Below are 17,690 nucleotides of genomic sequence, written 5' to 3'. Positions count from 1 at the left end.
GCCTACTTTGTAGGCAGTCTGTTGGGTAAACACACCCTGGTTTACTTCAAATATTTTTTATCTATGTTAGCTCAAACCACTAATTTAAACTCTAAAGCTAAGCTGGTGGGTTTTGTTTTTTTCCTCCCCCTCTTCTTTTCCTAAACTGAATTAGGAGAACTTTGTCCATCGTGCTATCTGGACAGATAGGTGCCAGTAGGAGCTTCCAGTGAAGGAGAGCGGATGAGCATTTGAGAGCAGTGACCTCTGTCATTCAGATTGCATTTTTCAAGAAGGATGTCTGTCTACGACTGAGGTGACTTGGGACCACCTGAAACTTTATGTAGAGGTCTGTGGCCTCGTGCAGTCCTGTTTGAAACAGCAGGACATGACTGATACAAAGGTGCCAGCAAAAGTCCCCACCATTTCCATGTACTTTTGTGTCAATAAAATTACATCTTTGCCAGTGTGAACCTCTGCTGAGAGAAGGCAGACAGGACTGAAATGGTAATGGCAGAAGAGCATTTTCTTCCTTATCAGGAACTTAAACCTTGTTTTTAAAAAAAGAACACCACAACAAACCAACAAAAAAACCCCAACAATAAAAGACGACTAACCACTTTATTCGTAGATTTCTTGGTTAATTTGCCTCTGTGAGCTCTTTTGGACAAGGGCTAGTACAAAGAAGCTTTATACAGCCCTGAACTAGAAATTTCTAATATTGGTGTTAATAATAAAGTAAATTGTCCACACCAGGCTGGACTTTACAGAAACAGCCAGAGCCTGGGCTGCCTTCTCCAGGTTAGTTTCTTGTGACCAAGGAGCAGCAGCAGGGATGGAGCCCCGCTGACAGCGGCCAGTGATTTGAGTGTGGACCTGCCGGCTACTGTCAAAGATATCCGTAGTTTTACACTGGCCTAACACCGTATAAACAGCACTGGTACCAGTCAATTAACGTGAGCCTTTACTAGGTGCTGTAGCATAGTTTCATGGGTGTAAACACACACCCACGTGTAGGTGAAATCTCGATGACAGTGGTGGTAGAGCTCACTATTGTCCTACATTTACAGCCAGTGTGCTAGTCTGGGGTAGCCAAACAGATACCCGCTCTGGTGGTGTGCTGCCGCCGAAGATTCAGACCCTGTTTATGACATACTCTGTTTGGGCCCAAGAGGAATCCGGCAGAAAGGGGATTGACTGGGAGGAGCAAAGAGGGATTGCAGAGGAAAGAAGCTCGTTTGGGGGCCACCGTAAAGATTTCAAATAGCACAGGGGGTGTCAAAAGCAAAGGAGGGCTCGGCTTTGCGTTTGGAAGAGTTGGTTTTAATCTTTTCGTTTCCATGGTCCTCGGTATTGTTTCACTCCCCGGTCTTCCTGATACCTCTGTTACAAAGCAGAGGCTTCTCTCTTGGCATCAGTGTGCATCTTCCAGTGATTTCAGGGAGCTTTGGGTAAGGCTTTCAGCAAGGTATTTAGAGCTCAGCTGTCTTCGTGCATTACCAGCACGTTTTCCTGTATTGAGATCATGCCACTGCATGCGTGACTTATGTCAAGTTTGGCAGGCAGTTTGCAGCCCTGGAATGCGGTTCGGATGCAGGTATCCTCTCGTACTGAGCTGCTTGAGTGCACCGGGTGCGAACAGAGCCAAACCAGCAAAGCTGCAGCAAAGCGAGCGGTGTCTGCAGCAGCAGCAGGCAATGAATGTGACCAGGACAAGGCTGCAATTGTTGAGTTTAAAAATGAAGCTTCTAGGTTAGAGTTTCTTCTTGGTTTCTCTCTTCCCGCCCGCAGCGTTCGTGGTTGTTATTTTTTGATGGGGGTGTTGTTTTTTGTGTGTTGGGGTTTTTTTGTTTGTTTGTGGTGGTGTGTGGAAGTACATTTGATGGGTTTTTTTTTCTTTTTTCCTGCAGCTCCCAGAGCAGATTGCCACTCGATTCCTCCAGGGCAGAGGGGGAACTAGCTACAGTTGGTAGCTGCAGATGTAAACACTTGCTGCCTGCCCTGGAGAGTCGAGCTGCTACTGGCTGTTCCAGACAACAATTCTGACACCCCTTAAATTCTTGCCGAGAGTAATTGCTGCCCCTTCCCACATCCCACCCCAGAGGAAGTGGAATTTCAGCAAAGTAGCCTTGGGTTTTTTCGTAATGCTTTGTCGCTGCTGTCAGTCTCTGGGAGTTCTCAAAGCTAGTCTTAAGAACCTCTCCTCTTGTCTTCCTAGTGAAAGAAGCTTTCCTTTCCAGTAGTGTCCATCCTGTTCAGCAGCAAGTTCAGTTCAGCCTGGGGACTTTGGTCTGCATTGTTCTGGCCAGTCTTGTCCTATTTGTTTAGAATTGCTTTTGTCTTTGTTGAGGAGGACTCATAAATGATAGCATTTCCTCCAGGAATTCGGTTGTTGATGTTAATGTAGTGTCAGAAGACCACCGTGCTGTGTGCTTTCCACTTTTTAAAAAATTGTATGTGTTTGAAAGTGAGATATACACACATACAAAAAAAAAAAAAGTTCAGGTAAAGTAGACCAACACGGAACTGATTAGTCGCAACTTTTTTTTTTTTTTTTTTTTTAATAGAAGTAACTCCTGTATTAAACAGGGGTAAATAATTCTGCCTCTCGTGTGGTGGCTGTAGAGTTTCCTGAGATCTTTAGAGCGGAGTTGAGAAACGCAAGTTATCATTGCTGGATTTCCTCTTCCTGTACAGACACAGCGCTTGGCTGACACGCTGTGAAATGTATACCAGTTATCAACATGTTTTCAGTTTCAAGGGTTATTCAAAAATTCCTTTTCTCAGCTGTTCAGGGAAAAAAATTATAGAGACCATTGACACCAGAAGGATCTGTCATGACAGTGTTTTCCACGTTTTTTAGAGCCTTTGCAAAGAGGCTACTGAAATATTAATAGCTTTCTGCTTTGTGAGACGTCACGTCGCGGTAGTGTGGTCTCTGTATCCTTTCAGTGTTCCTAAAACACATGTGGTTTAGATGCCTTTCATATATATTAATACAAAGTGGCTGGTTGAGTAGTCCATGTTCTCCCAGAGGAGCCAAAACTCACTTCATGGATCAAGAAAATACAGGGCTATAAGGCAATTTACCATTCAGGCTATTGTGGAGGAGGGTGATTTAAAATGTTGTAGTGGCTTGAAAAAAAGAAAAGCCCAAAGCAGTGATTGAAATCGCAATGACTGAGTTAATGTGACAACTCTCCTTTTCCTCTGTTGGGTCTGTTGCAGAGGTGATCGTGCACAGTTAATGTGTTGTGCGCAGCTCAATGGTACCTGTTTGCAGGACTTGCTTTGAAATTAAGAGTGAGAGATCATTTATTTAATAGCATTAAAGAATGAGTTTCTGATGAAGCAAGTTAGGTGTTAAACACTTTTCAGGTGAACCATTTACTTATGTAATTATCTCTCATTTACATTATAATAAATGTTTCTCCGGGGAGTTTAGCCAATCATGAAATGCAATTAATTTTCAAATGCTCTTCAGCAACAATTGACACTCCAGAGACCGAAATCCCTTGTCACTGCGTATGTTTTTAAACTCTCCTGCTAAAGGGAAGCTGTTTCAGCTTGGTTGATCATGCAGTTGCTAAATTCTAGGGGTTTTAACAGTGTTTTCGTATGTGCCTATCACTACGAGTCTGGAGTGCTGGGCTGGTATCTCCCCTTAGTTTCCAGAGCATGGAAGAGGTTCAGGAATTAAGCCCGGGACTCCCTTCAGTGAAGACGGAGCTCAAATGCTCTTCATTTCTGTCACCGACTCTGCTTGCTGTATGATGCTGGCTGGGGCACGTAGCCAGCTGTTTTGCAGTTTGTCCATATGTAAAATGGGAGTAACATAAACCTCATGTCTCTAAAGGTGTACGTGGAGACGTGTGGGTGGAAGGAGCTGGTTGGTGACTGTGTAGTGTCTGTGGATGGCAGTCTAAGTATCATGGTGCTTAAGTTTACTTAATTCACTTTCTAACCTAAACGTTGTTACAGTCACTTTTGTTCTAAGCCTTATTAGTGTGCTGATAAGATAAAATAATCTGTGGAATTCCACCTTTTACAACTGTACTTGGTCCAACAGCTTAGGAAGCTTTTCAGGAATGGATTAATTTTATTGTGGCATTCAGTTTTTCAGTTTAATTGCAGCTGTGGTTGGAGTAGGGATCTGCATTTGAGCGGAGCTGGCTTTTTAAAAGTGAAAAGGAACAAAGTGGTGTTGTTAGCCCTCACCTACTCAACACAGACCTGTTCCTGCATGCTAGCTCTGGTTTTTCTGATGTTAAGCCTTGGGTCCTGATGCAGATACCGTTCCAGCCAGGCTGGACTGCAGGGGACAGATGGGCTTGGATTGAAAAGGGCTTACAGCCAGCTGCAGAGGCTCCCCAGCCCCGAGTGTTTGCAGATCCGAAGCGGTGGAACCTGCAAGTCTCGTGTATTTGGAGGCTGAAGAGGAGGAAGAGCTTTTATCCTTTCATGCTTGCAAAATCCAATGTAGGAAAGCTCTTGCCAGTGATATTCTCTCTTTGCAGCAAGCAAAACCACTTTGGTTGAATTTGCATTTTCCTGAGGCTCTCTCTTCAGCCAGGGGTGAAGAGGAAAGGAGGCTTTATTTACAGAAGTTGCTTTCAGAATGGATCTGGCACGATGATATTATCTGTAAATACATCTTTGGGCGTCAGACATCTTTCCACTTATTTAAAAACATGATAGCAAGATTGTCTGATATGAGAATGAATACTCGACAAATTTCTATAATCTCTTGTGTTGCATTGGAGTACATGTGCAGTTTAAAATGAGTCCATATCTGCTGTTATATCATCCTGTTGCTTCCAGCAGAATACCAGCACTTTTATTTTGACCGACAAATTTTGTTACTTGCTGTTTAAACTGACTTCTAAACATAAGAGATCAGAATGCTCTGGACCTTCTGTATTGTTCTTGGGGGTGTCTCTGCGACTAAACCTGGCGGGATTCAGGTCTGAGCTACTTGAACTGTTCATATGTTCACTATAAATACAGGGCACTGGTGAGTTTCAGGCAGCGTGGATTTTGTAAGCCTCTACACACAGATCACAGTCAGATCATTATGTTGATCTAAACCATTTTGTAATCCCCTACAATCTGGGTTTAAAGACTGTTATTAGTGTCACAAATAAAAGCTTGTGACTTCTTTAGTTCTCAGGATAAAAGAAGACACGTACTTTCAGAGAATTACATACTAACATTAAAGCAACATAAACATGCAGGAGTTTTTGAGGATGGTTATCCCACTTTTCAAGACTGAGTCCTGAATTCACAAGATTGCAAGAGAGAAATTGATTAATTTAAATTTCATGGTCGACCACGTGCTGAAGAAGCCAAGTTAAACTAGGAGGGCAAGGCATGAAAGGATCTTTTAAAAGCCTTTCTCAGCAACTTGAAGCTTTAAACATGGCTACAAGGAAGTGTATTTTATTTATTATTTTTTTAAAACTGAACGTGTAGGAAGGAAACCGCTTTTTGTCCAGATAAGTCTCAAGTTTAGAGATGGAAATGGATAGAAAGGTATTTAAGAGTTCTATTTTCTAAGGTCACGAAAAGCCTCTTCAAGATGATACCTGAAGGCACAATGGAAAGTGATTTCAGCTATCATTAGCGTTGGTGTTTGTGCTAACTGGCCTGGTAACTGCTGTCTTCCCATTACAGACAACCAGCTTCCAGCCTCCATTATTGGGAGCGAAAGCAGGGGAGGAGGGTGTGGGAAGGACAGCCAGCAGGCATCCCTGTGATGGATGTGGCTGGGTTTGGCCTGGACTCGGTGGGGTGATTGGATATTGCCTCTGACCAGCATCCTGGTCCTAATTTCCTGCTGTTGGATTTCTGCCTGCAGTTACCTGAAGGAGTTCCGCACGGAGCAGTGCCCTCTTTTTGTGCAGCACAAGTGCACTCAGCACCGGCCCTACACTTGCTTCCACTGGCACTTTGTCAATCAGCGTCGTCGCAGATCTATCCGCCGCCGGGATGGTACATTTAACTACAGCCCTGACATTTACTGTACCAAGTATGATGAGACCACAGGAATCTGCCCAGAAGGAGATGAGTAAGTAAAGACTGCACCCTGCTTTTCAGGCATTAGGCTTTTGGGATCAGTCCAGGTGATGATTCCAGTAGAGAGGAGGCAAGTCAGCAGTAAAGCAGCTTTGTAACATACGTAACATGAGAACAGATGTAAAAACTGTAATAGCAGCCCATGTGCTCCGGGCCTGCTGCAGAGGTGGTGCTGAGGGTGACTTAGATGGGAATTCAGCTCTTGTATCATTCACTGTCCTCGTGAGCCTTGGCATCTTCAACGAAGTTGAGGTAGGAAAAACAGCTCGCTGACAAATGGGCTCAGAAAGACTCTGTTCCCCTAAGTCCCTGACTGCCAAATAATAGCTCATGCTCGCTAGCAGTGTAGCTTAGTTTTTCACAGACTGAAGAAAGAGGAGGAGGTTTGTCCTCTAGTCTGCCCCCGAATTACCTATCCTCAGCTTTTTAAATCATATCCATTACTTGCCAGTTTATTTTGTCTTCCTAAACTTTTAAGAAGCCAGTAGGGAAGTGACGGGTACCCAGAATAAAGCAACATGAGGAAGAGTTTGTTTGAGTGGTTCTTCTCTCCCTGGGACTACAGTAAGTTTAACTGGAGCAGACATGCAAGTGTTGTTGTTGTACATGTGCCAGACTCCAGCAATTAAAGGGTTAACCCAGTAATATCACTTTAACCACGTGACAGATATGGAAGAATAAATAGTGTAGCCAAACTGTGGTCAAATATAGGGAGTGTTTTATATAGAGATGCTACAGAGAGATGGAATTTCAATTCCCTTTCACGATGCCAGTATAAACACATAGAAAAATACTATTTCTTGGGAAAACAATGTGGTTTTTTACCCGGTTAGGTAAAGATCTTGTGACTTTAGCAGAATGGAATAATCCCCCCAGCCTGAAGCCTCAGTTTCAATACTTTCATAGTTGTTAGAAGAGGACTTTTGAAAGGCACCGGAAATAGGATATTTGGGGGCTTTGGCTTCTAGTGGTTCATATCTAGTTCAGACTCTGTGAATGGAAACCTGCCATTTCAGAACTCGCTGCTGATTTGTATTTTTAGCTCGTGCTAATATCTAAACTGCAATATCTAAACTTTACCTATTCCATCTTGTTCTTCCGCCCGCCGCCACCCCCCCCCCCCCCCAGTGTAGATTGTTCTTTTCCTGCCTAAGAGGAGAAACAAAGCATAAGTTAAAATGGTAGTGTTGTAATTCTCCTTTCTTGTCCCGTGCTCTGCATAAAGGATGCATCTGGCTATAGATAGACTGTTGCAGCCCTGTAGGAGTACATCAGCAGGAAACAGTAACAGCACGAAGTCTAGATGGGCTGCTGAGGAAATGGTATGTGCCATGTGATGTCCCTTCAATCACGGCTAGCGTATCAGAACACCTTGGCTGTCCCTTTGCTCTTTTCCAGACCTGTGGCAGTCACTAGACTAGAATAATAAGCTGCTGCTGGCTTAATAGTCCAGCTGTCTTTTTTCTGGGGAGGGGAACTATTACTTGTTGTGTAGCGACAGGTTTAGGGCTTCTGTGGTAGCGTTGGAAGGCACAGCATAAGAGAAGGGGCAGAGTTAGCAAAGGTGTTGTCAACTGCAGCATCCTGTATTGGCAATATGTCATCTGGTAGCGTTGAGTCCATCACTTGTGCGACTAAACTTTGTCTGTTCTTCCCCTCCTTCTGTACCTCAGGTGTCCTTTCTTGCATAGAACTACTGGAGACACAGAGAGGAGGTATCACTTGCGCTACTACAAAACTGGAATCTGCATTCACGAGACAGACTCCAAGGGAAACTGCACAAAGAACGGAGTTCACTGCGCATTCGCTCATGGGCCCCATGACCTACGTTCTCCAGTGTATGACATCAGGTTAGTAGAGGTTGGGGCTCTATATTTAAAAGGTAATTTCTGTACCGAAATGAAGTCAGGTGGTTGAAGGACAGTACTACTTCAGCGTGGAATGCTTAAGAGTTGGAGTCATGATGATATATCCCTTCCTAACAAGGTAAATCTACAAAATCTCCAGGGAAGATACGCAAAACGGGGAAGGGAGGACACTTTAAACTAGTTGTGCTTGGAGTCTTTTGGGGCTGTGTGTCAAAAGTAATGCATCTGGAATGCCAATGAATGAAGAGCATGTGTTGCAGTTGCTGTTCAACTAAAGGTGTTCTGATGAAAAATGCAGGAACAAAATGCACCCACTTAGGAATTGTTACCATGCTCCAATATGTCAGTTTTTATACACATTTATCTGTCTCTTCATCTGCTCAGTCTATATGTTCATTTAACTCTGTCCACGAAGGGAGCTTCAGGCGATGGAGGCTTTGCAGAATGGTCAGACTACATCTGAAGGTGGCATAGAGGGTCAGTCTGCAGTCGCTGCTAGCCATGCTATGATAGAGAAAATACTGAGTGAGGAACCAAGGTGGCAAGGTGAGTGTCACTTAGGGTCTGTGGGGTCAGGAAAGTCTATGTTTGTGGAGCACCCGCTCCTGTCAAAAACTTCAATATAGCAAATACAGCTCATGGTCATTTCCCACTAACTGGCTGCTTCTTTTGCAGAAACAACGTATGTGTTGGGAAATTACAAGACAGAGCAATGTAAGAAGCCCCCCCGTCTCTGTCGCCAGGGTTATGCCTGTCCCTACTACCACAATAGCAAAGACAGAAGAAGAAGCCCAAGAAAACACAAATACAGGTACTGTCATCCTGCACCGTCTTATTTCCCAGCTGAATGGTGAGGTGTAGTAGAAATCTATAACGAAGGATCTAGGATTTTGTCCATGAGGTAGTTTATTTTTCGTGTGTTTCCAAGGCCTGTACTAACTGATGCGAGGCGCTATTATTTCTGCCTAGGAGAACCATAACAAACTAAACAAGTTTTCCTGTGTATAGGAACCAGTATCTCTAATAAGTGACCGTTGTTAAATTGTGTTACAACTCTGATTTTGTAGCAAACAGAACCTGTGTCTGGCTTCCCCTTACTGCATAACTCCTGCTTTAGAAAGCAGTGCAGGAAAAAGGTTTAATCCCCATCTAGAAACAAACTCATACACAACAGTGGTTTCACGGTAAAGGATTCAGAATCGTCAAGCTGCTTGTTGTGTGTGCCTGGTGTTGGGGACCGTGAGGCACGGTGTGACCATTACTGTGGCTGGACATGCATTCCTAGCCAACTGCTAAAGACTCTGCTTTTGAGGCACCAGGGAGTCCTCGTCACTCAGCTGTCGCTGAATTTTTCAGCATGCTGCGTCTCCCTGAACGCGTTTCATCCAAGTTGTAGGCCCTCATTTCCTCCAACACAACAGAGCTTTTGTTGTGGTCTCAGTGGGGCTTTTCCTTAGTTCCTTTTCGAAAAACATAAGAGCAGACCCAAAAGCCAGGAGAGAAAATACCATGGGTGTTCTCACTTCCCTTCCCCACCCCCAGCATTCACAGAAATTTGTGAATTGGCACTGAAATCCTGTATTTAAAAAAATTAAACAAATGAAAATTAAATGAAGGTTAATCCCAACGCTTTCAGGAGAAAAAGAAACACCAAGCCAGTCTTCAGGCAGCAGCTATGTGCTTTCTGCCCCTTCCTGGGCCCTTTGGGAAGGGAAAAGGTGGAAGCTTTTCCCCTCCTGATCTCCACTCACTTCTGTGTAGCTTTCCCCACCCCCGGCTGATGTGGCTGCCTTTCATGCAGGCGTTTGCTGCTGCTATCTGCTTCCCTCTGCTGTTGTTTGAGGGAATGGTTAAGAGCATAAAGAGCAGGGGAAGTAGGTCACAGAAAAATTCAGAACCGAGAAAAAGAACTGTTCCTGGCTGGGAGAAAGAAAATGGACTTGCCTTTTCCCCAGTGACCTGACTCAGCCTGTTTTCTACATGGCCATACTATAACCCTGGAAACATACCACTGTAAGGGTATTATGTGTTTTAGGATTAGCCAATTAACTTATTAGCTTTCTATGAATGTACAGTTCCAAAACAGAAACCAGACCCAGCATCTCTGACACTAATCACATCAGCTGCTAATATTGTTAAATTATGTTGGTTCGAGTTGTGTTCGGTTTCAGTTAGAGCGTTAAGCCATGTTTCTTTCATTGGGAAATTGGAAGAAGGGGAAGAAGATGCAAGAACAGCAGGGCGGGTGGGGGCTGGGATAGCAGCAGCCAGCCAAACAGATTGTGCAGCTGACGGTGGGCAGCCAAACCTGCCTCGCCGTTGAAGAATCATAGAATCATAAAATGGTTTGGGTTGGAAGGGACCTTAAAGATCATCTAGTTCCAGCCCCACTGTCATGGGCAGGGACACCTTCCACTAGACCATCCAACCTGACCTTGAACATTTCCAGGGATGGCGCATCCACAACTTCTCTGGGCAACCTGTGTCAGTGTCTCACCACCCTCATAGTGAAGAATTTCTTCCTAATATCTAAACTAAGTCTGCCCTCTTTCAGTTGAAAGCCATCCCCCCTTGTCCTGTTGCTACACACCCTTGCAAAAAGCCCCTCTCCAGCTTTCTTGTCGACCCCTTTAAGTACTGGAAGGCTGCTGTAAGGTCTCCCTGGAACCTTCTCTTCTCAAGGATGAACATACCCAGTCTTTCTGCCTGTCGTCTTAGGAGAGCTGCTCCAGCCCTCTGGTCATTTTTGTGGCTGCCTCTGGACTTGCTCCAACAGGTCCATGTCCTTATGCTGGGGCCCCCAGCGCTGAACGCAGTACTCCAGGTGGGATCTCGTGAGAGCAGAGTAGAGGGGAAGAGTCGCCTTTCGCAGTCTGCTGAAAGGCAGCAAAGCTCAAAGCACATTTTTGAGTCTTGATGCATTCTCCTGCTACCTTATTTACACAGATCTTCGCCATGTCCCAGTGTGAAACATGGAGACGAGTGGGGAGATCCCAGTAAGTGTGAAAATGGAGACTCATGCCAATATTGCCACACTCGCACAGAACAACAATTCCATCCAGAGGTACGGTAACCTCCTCACTCTATTTGGTAGCTCACTAGAAAAGCAAAAGCATTCTAGTCTCATGAAGTAGATTAGCGTGCCAGCTGGGAGAGTGTGTGGGCTGCTTGTGGTGTGGTCCTGGGACACAGAGAAACTGCATGTGGAAGCAAACTGAAATTCAGCTGCTTTACAGGTGTGCCCTCTTGTTAGGTAGACCATATGGGAGGAGGGAAGAAAAGTAGGGGAAAACTCAAATGTAAAAGCGGTTTCATTTATGGGGGGCCTTTTGAAAGCATGATGTGGGTTTGCAGGTGAACATACAGCATCTCTTTCCTTGAGGAAGAATTCTTGGTTAACGATGATCGCACTAAACCGTAGATAGCCATGAATTAATGCTAAAAACCACCAAACTCTTAATTGTGAGCATGCCCAGAGCATTCCAACATCCTTACAGAAAGTGTAATTAAGACCTTGTCCTAGTCTGCTTCATGTTACAGTGTTGAAAAGCTTTGATGGGCCTGTATGGGCACAGTAACCATTGTCACCACCTGTCAAACTGGAGGGAAGGGGAATAATCCATTTCCTACAATCTTTGTCAATGGTTTGTTATTTTCATTGCAAACATGTGACTAACTTTCTGTGCTGGCATCTGTCGACTGTTTCCTACTTTTTATCATTTGTAATATCCATGAAGCTTCCAGGGGGACTGAGGGACTATGGCAGATGGTGACCTTTGGGTGAGCTGATGTGTGACGGGTTGATCTTTGGGTGAGCACTAGCTGTGATGGGCGTATTTTGGTTGTTTTTTAACTACTAGTGGGTTTTCCATCCTCTGAAGCAAAGCACTGAAATGGTCACTCTGAATTCTGCTAGCCTTTGTGCCTTTGATCTGTGTTCCTATCTTGTGGTTGAGTCTCTTCATAGTACTTTTGTACCTGGGCTGCTGGTCACTGTTTTTTCCTGTTCATGTCTGGGTTTTTTTTGTTTTTTTTTTTCCCATCCTTAGATCTACAAATCCACCAAATGCAATGATATGCAGCAGTCTGGCAGCTGTCCCCGAGGACCCTTCTGTGCCTTTGCACATGTAGAACGTACGTGGGCTGCTTCTCTTGTCTTTTGTGGATATTTAAACTATGGAGAGCTTCTGGCCAAAATAGATAGTTTAAAATACTGGGCCGCTAAACTAGAGCTTCTGTGAAGGATTTTCAAAAACAAAGTATTAACTTTGATAATTCCGGTAAAACTGTGCTAGTGTGGGAGGTGTTGGCAGAGCTGAAGGCAGTTAAGTAGTCTGTAGGACTCAGCTCTCACTGCGCTGTCTCTTGAAGTATTTCCCTCTGTTCCCTCTCACTTGCTTAGTTCTCTGTACATCAGTTTAGGAGGAGAAAACTGCTTTTCATCTGTACGCGGATGAACTGTACCTAGCTAAGTTGCAAAGCGTTTTATTTTAAAAAGCTGAAGATAAGATTGCTAATTATAGATAATGTATTGATCTGCTTTAAAAATTAAATGCTGTTTTACTATTTATGAAGTTTTGCTTAGAGTTTAAGTCTTTAAGTCAGGTTGGAGAAGGAAAATAGGCAGCTTTTTTGTCCGCTTTTCCTCAAATCCTCTTTTCTCCATAGCTCCCTGATTTATAAGGCATTATTTCAATCCTCTCTTTCATCATCTGTAAAGTAGCGATGCCGTTTTGGTTGTGGGAGCTCAGTATTCAGGTGGGTACTAACATTCACAGATAAACAGTTAGCTCCTGTTCCTGTGGCTCCTGCTCAATTTCTGCACTCCAGTTTCACTGTTGAATTTGCAGCAATTAGAGCAGGTTACTCAGAAGTCAATAGATTGGCTCTGATACTGACTCACTACATGGCCTTGAGCAAATCTTTGTTATTTGATTATCCTTTGTAAATGGTGGAATTAGTAATTGCTGCCTTTGTCAAGGAATGGTGAGAGTAAATTCCCTACAGGTTATGCAGTTCCTTTTATAGGCAGCCTTGTCGACAGGCAGTAATTATAGCTAGAGCTGTGGGCTATAATGGCCCAAAACACAGTAATGCAACTGCACAGTATGATCCAGCAAGCTTAAGAGAGAATGAAGCCTTGATAAAGAAACGGTGTTTAGCAAACTCCCATGTGTGTATAACATAGTATTTTTGTTTAGGATATGCCTTATTCCTAACAAGATTACTGCACTTGATGCTATACCGCTTTAAAGTGGTACAGTAGCCGTTCTGTGGCACTTAGGTCATTCCAACCTGGTTATTGCTTGTGCTGTCTTACACAGTTGTATCTTTTAGTCCTTTCTTAGCAAGGTGAACACTGAGGGCCTAATTCAATTAAAATAACAGGAGTGCATTTATTAGATCTGCTCTTAGCATGAGTTTTGCTGATTATTAGCAAGAAATGTGTTGCAACCAGCACTTTAAAGATACTGCTATACAAGCATGTACATGACTTGCTATACAAGCATGTACAAGACTTATATAGTCTTTGTAAAGATGCTGAGTTGTGTTAGATGTAAATACAAGTCTACAGCATCTCTTACTTTACCTTCTAAGCCGATGACGCTTTATTTTTGTATATGCCTTTCTATGTACATTACTTCTTTTTGGTAATGGTTTGTACTGGAGCACAAATGGAAACTTACCTCCCTCAGCTACTTATAATGCACCCATCAACTTTGTGCCTAGCAATGAAGGAAGCTCTGCTTAATTCAAGACAGCTGAATGAATAACACACAGTTCATGCAAAGAAGATAATTTTGGAGCAGCATTAATGGGCTAAGGAACAACACAGTGTACAAGTGATGACAGTAAGAACATAAGGAATATTAGATAAGTAGTAGCCATTTGCCAGATAAGGTTTCTCCTTGCTTCTATACTTATAGTAGGTGCTCGTGGAATATTTCTTCTTTCAAAATTATCTAGATATTCTTGTTCTTAAACATCTGGTACTCCACTGCAGTTGTACAGCTTTGAGTAACGTTACGTGTACTTTATTTCTTCCAGAGCCTGCGCTGAGTGAAGATTTACAGCAATCCTCAGCTGTGTCTAGCCCGACACAGACGGGCCCTGTGATGTATATGCCATCGGCAGCTGGTGATTCTGTTCCGGTCAGCCCTTCCAGTCCACATGCCCCAGACCTTAGCAATGTATGTAGCACCGTGGGAAGCCTTGTTCATAACTTATATATCTGGGTTTCTCTGAGTCACTGTACTTCTCCTCCCAGGAAGAGAAATCTGAAGTATCCAAAAGCCCAAAGGGATATGGCATTTTTTCTTTTTAGATCTCAGGTCTACGCTTTTTATAGGGATCTGTTTGTTTGGAATATACAATTCAGTGGCTTTAGTATTGTCCTCTCACCTATAAAATTTCTAAGCCTTCCTTTCTGTGCAGAGTTTGTTGATGTACTTTCAGGAAAGTGGAATACATCCGCACATGAAGTCCAACTCCTTCCTGTCTGGAGGTACATATTGGGCTTAGCTTCCAAGTACTCTAATTAAAGGCTGTGAGCCAATAACGTCTAAAGTACATAACTACAGTTGAGTTTGTTTACATATGTAATCTCAGAGCCTTAGCCTGTGGATATTGTGTTGCATTATAGGATATCCTTGATTCCCTCCCTCTCCTACTTCTGGAGATAGCTAAACTCTGGCCTATGTTTAAGTAATGCCCCAGATTGCTGGCGGTACCTTTAGTTGTACGTACAAGAAGGGAGTTCTTTAAATGCTGAACAGATACATGCAGACAGGTAAGCCGCCCATGGAATGCTAGACCACGTCATTTTTGCTGAGATTTCTTTTTTTGTTGTTCATTAAGTCTTTCCTGTTTGCACTACTGTTGATAAGGTGTGTAACCTTTTCAAACGGTTGGTTGAGGTTTTGAGAAGGTAAAATGACATGAGTTTAACTCATTTGAAACTGGTCAGAATGAGGTGAGCTCACTTAGGACCTCTGTTTTATCTTATTCCCCTTCCTTGAAAAGAAAAGCCGATAGTTTGATTTTATTAATGCCAAAGCCAACCTAACAGTTCATAGTTCTCCTGAATTTGATTGCAGCTAGAATTCCAAACAGATCTTGACAAGTCTGGACAAAATATTTTCTCTCACTAAATAACACTGTGGAAAGGAATAAAAACCAATACCCCTTCGTCTTATGTACCATCTAAATTCTCTGAAAACTGCAGTGAAATTGAAGATATCTTCCACTTAATAGACCATTTAGGTCTTTTCTGTCTCCAGCTCTTAGTCTTTTAAACAGTCTTTCCTAATCCTTGGATATATGCCAAACGGCAACACATGTCTTTCTGTGACTTCATCACTCCACAGGGCATCTGCATGTAGCTTGCAAACAAATATGGCTTTGCTGGTGATCATTTTACATGATGAATTAATCAGAGAAAAAGGTCCCTCTAGCAGCCAGCCTCACGTGGCCTGTTCTGTTTTGTATTTGTACTGTAGGTGTGGAATAAATCAGGAACTCTGCCAACTAGCCCCACCTCCACCACAGTGAGTAGTATCTTTGCGACTGTAGGGAAGCGTGGACAGCAGAATGTCTGTGTAAAAATAAAATCAAAACATTGTAGGATGCTCCTTCTTTCTAATGCCAGCCCAGACTGTGCCACATTTGAATCTGTGGTAGCAGTAGCTGTCTAAATGATATCTAAAGCACAGCCACACTTGCCAGTGCAGGCAGATAATTTCTTGTCCCAGAGAAATGGGATATCTGCATTAATCCAGGTAGGCGCTTTCTCTAAAACCCATCTTGATCTCCCTTGCTGCTGTCTGTGGCTTCATCTACAGTGCAAAACTAGCCTTGTTGCATGTGATTGTGATCCCTGGTATTAGTCTAAAGAATGGAACTGTTGGAAATTCTTGGGTTTTTTAATGCAGCTGTTGATCTTAGGCTTTTGCCTGCATTAAAACTTTCAGATTTCCAACTGGAAAGCAAAAGATACGGTATTACACCTAAGTCAGATATGCTTAGTTGTTCTGACTGCCATAGCACCTTTCCAGGTTTCACGCTACTACTCAGAGTGCAGACAGGATCCACTGTAGCCTAAGGCAAGCAAAGAGGTTTTGGTCAGGTTTGGAAACTTGATTAGTCATGTCTGAGGCCTCCAAAAGAATAAATGTCACTAGAACTGTAGGTTGGATTTTGTAAGACTGCACTCCAGTACAAAGTAATGACAATACCATAATTGTGGGACTGTATAAATCCAGTAGCTACTGGAGCTTTTTCCTGGTTTTTAATTACTGTTTCCTGGAAGCCCATATGCTTGTGTTGACTGTCACTATAAGCAATGCACAAACAGTGAAGTGAATGAGCTCTTCCATGGGATGTCTCTTTTCTTCGAGTCATTGATGCTGGCTGCACTTTCCTGACACTTGTTCCTTCTATTAGATTCTTTGTAGGAACAGCAGTCTCGGAAGCCCATCTAATATATGTGGGTCTCCTCCTGGTGCCATTGGAAAGCCGCACAGCTTGGAGACCATTGGTTTTCCTCCAGACTCAGTAACAGCAGCCGGCAGCTACAAGAAAGCACCGGGGTTTGAGCGAGAAGATCAGGTGGGGGCCGAGTATTTGAAGAGTTTCAAATGCCAGGTTAGTAGGGAATATTGGCTGGAAGAGTTGGGGGGATGAGGAAGAATAAGAAATTGCCCAGTCTAGCTTGAATGTATGTGTTTTGGTGTTTTGTTTTTTTTTTTTTTTCCCCCAGGAAACAAAACTGAGAAAGCACTGTTCTCACTAGCAGTTCTAAGATATCTGCTGTTGCTTTCAGCCTCCCTTCCAGGCTCTTCCATCTTACATCTGTTCTTGTTTGCCTAGCTGCCATCACACGCTCAGTTTGTAGAAGTCGAGCTGCTGCTTGTTTTTCTAACCCCTCACAACTTCTGTCCTGTGTTGACCCTGGGTAGCTTCCCACATATCACTTCTTGCTCTTTCTTTTCCCTTATTTAGGTCCTTGCCAAGAGTTGCTGTTTCTTTTGCTGTATTGTGTCATGGAAACTCATCCTTCCTTCTCTGTTCTCACTCCAAACTCTTACCTTGATCTTCGTGACTTGGTTCGTCTTCTGTTTTCACCATATATTTCTCCGGTGTATTAAAAATGTCATGTTAGTTGTCTCTTGCTTCTCTGGCTGTATCATTCTGATCCTTGGCTCTCTCCTGTGGCTTCTGTATTAAATTTAAATTCTTCATTCTCATTTGAAGAACCCTCTGCAATCTTACCCAACCCACATCTCTAATGACATTCCCTCTTATCCCTTCTGGATATCCCAGTCTTGCCTTGCTGCTTCCTCAGTCGTCGTCTTGGTGTCGTGCCTTATTCAGACTGCTTCCTAAGCCTAGAACAGGCTCTTCCATCTCTTCTGCCACACATGAGCTTTTCCACAGTCAACTTCTTATTGTGAATTTCTTTTCTTGACGTGACAATTAATAGTTTCTTTGCGCTATTCCTTCTAAGTCAGCAGAGTCCAGTGCAGAGCTTGAGTCTCAGTTTTTGTTCCTCAGTGGATTTATAATTGTAATAGAACAACATCCTGCTTTAGGGGAAGGAATAGCTACTTTTATGAAAGAGATGCCTGAAAAAGTATTTCTCACATACTTTTAAAAAAATGAATAAAAGAATAAAAATGTCTGGTCTGTGTTGCCTGAAAACAGAGATGACAAGAAGTGCTGGTTTCAGCTTGGCTACATTTAAAGTCGTCCGTAATATTAAAGAAGCCA

The 17,690-nt window shown here is 43.2% G+C and overlaps 1 protein-coding gene across 8 annotated transcripts in view; it reads left to right on the top strand.

The window, feature by feature from the left end:
- UNK (unk zinc finger) overlaps positions 1 to 17,690 on the top strand; it is a 46,922-nt gene that overhangs the window by 12,730 nt on the left and 16,502 nt on the right. For 4 of the 8 annotated variants that reach the window (XM_040581409.1, XM_040581405.1, XM_040581377.1 and 1 more), the window contains exons 2-10: positions 5,837 to 6,046; positions 7,728 to 7,904; positions 8,338 to 8,468; positions 8,598 to 8,733; positions 10,869 to 10,986; positions 11,972 to 12,056; positions 13,971 to 14,113; positions 15,422 to 15,469; positions 16,365 to 16,565. In XM_040581409.1, the coding sequence (XP_040437343.1) occupies positions 5,837 to 6,046; positions 7,728 to 7,904; positions 8,338 to 8,468; positions 8,598 to 8,733; positions 10,869 to 10,986; positions 11,972 to 12,056; positions 13,971 to 14,113; positions 15,422 to 15,469; positions 16,365 to 16,565 (1,249 nt within the window). The remainder of the gene's footprint in view (positions 1 to 5,836; positions 6,047 to 7,727; positions 7,905 to 8,337; positions 8,469 to 8,597; positions 8,734 to 10,868; positions 10,987 to 11,971; positions 12,057 to 13,970; positions 14,114 to 15,421; positions 15,470 to 16,364; positions 16,566 to 17,690) is intronic. The other 4 variants (XM_040581384.1, XM_040581398.1, XM_040581391.1 and 1 more) reach the window with 4 other exon arrangements.

Source organism: Falco naumanni, chromosome 1, assembly GCF_017639655.2.
Source record: "Falco naumanni isolate bFalNau1 chromosome 1, bFalNau1.pat, whole genome shotgun sequence".
NCBI lineage: Eukaryota > Metazoa > Chordata > Aves > Falconiformes > Falconidae > Falco > Falco naumanni.
Note: the sequence above shows the minus strand (reverse complement) of the source record. Positions and strands in the feature narration are given on the sequence as shown.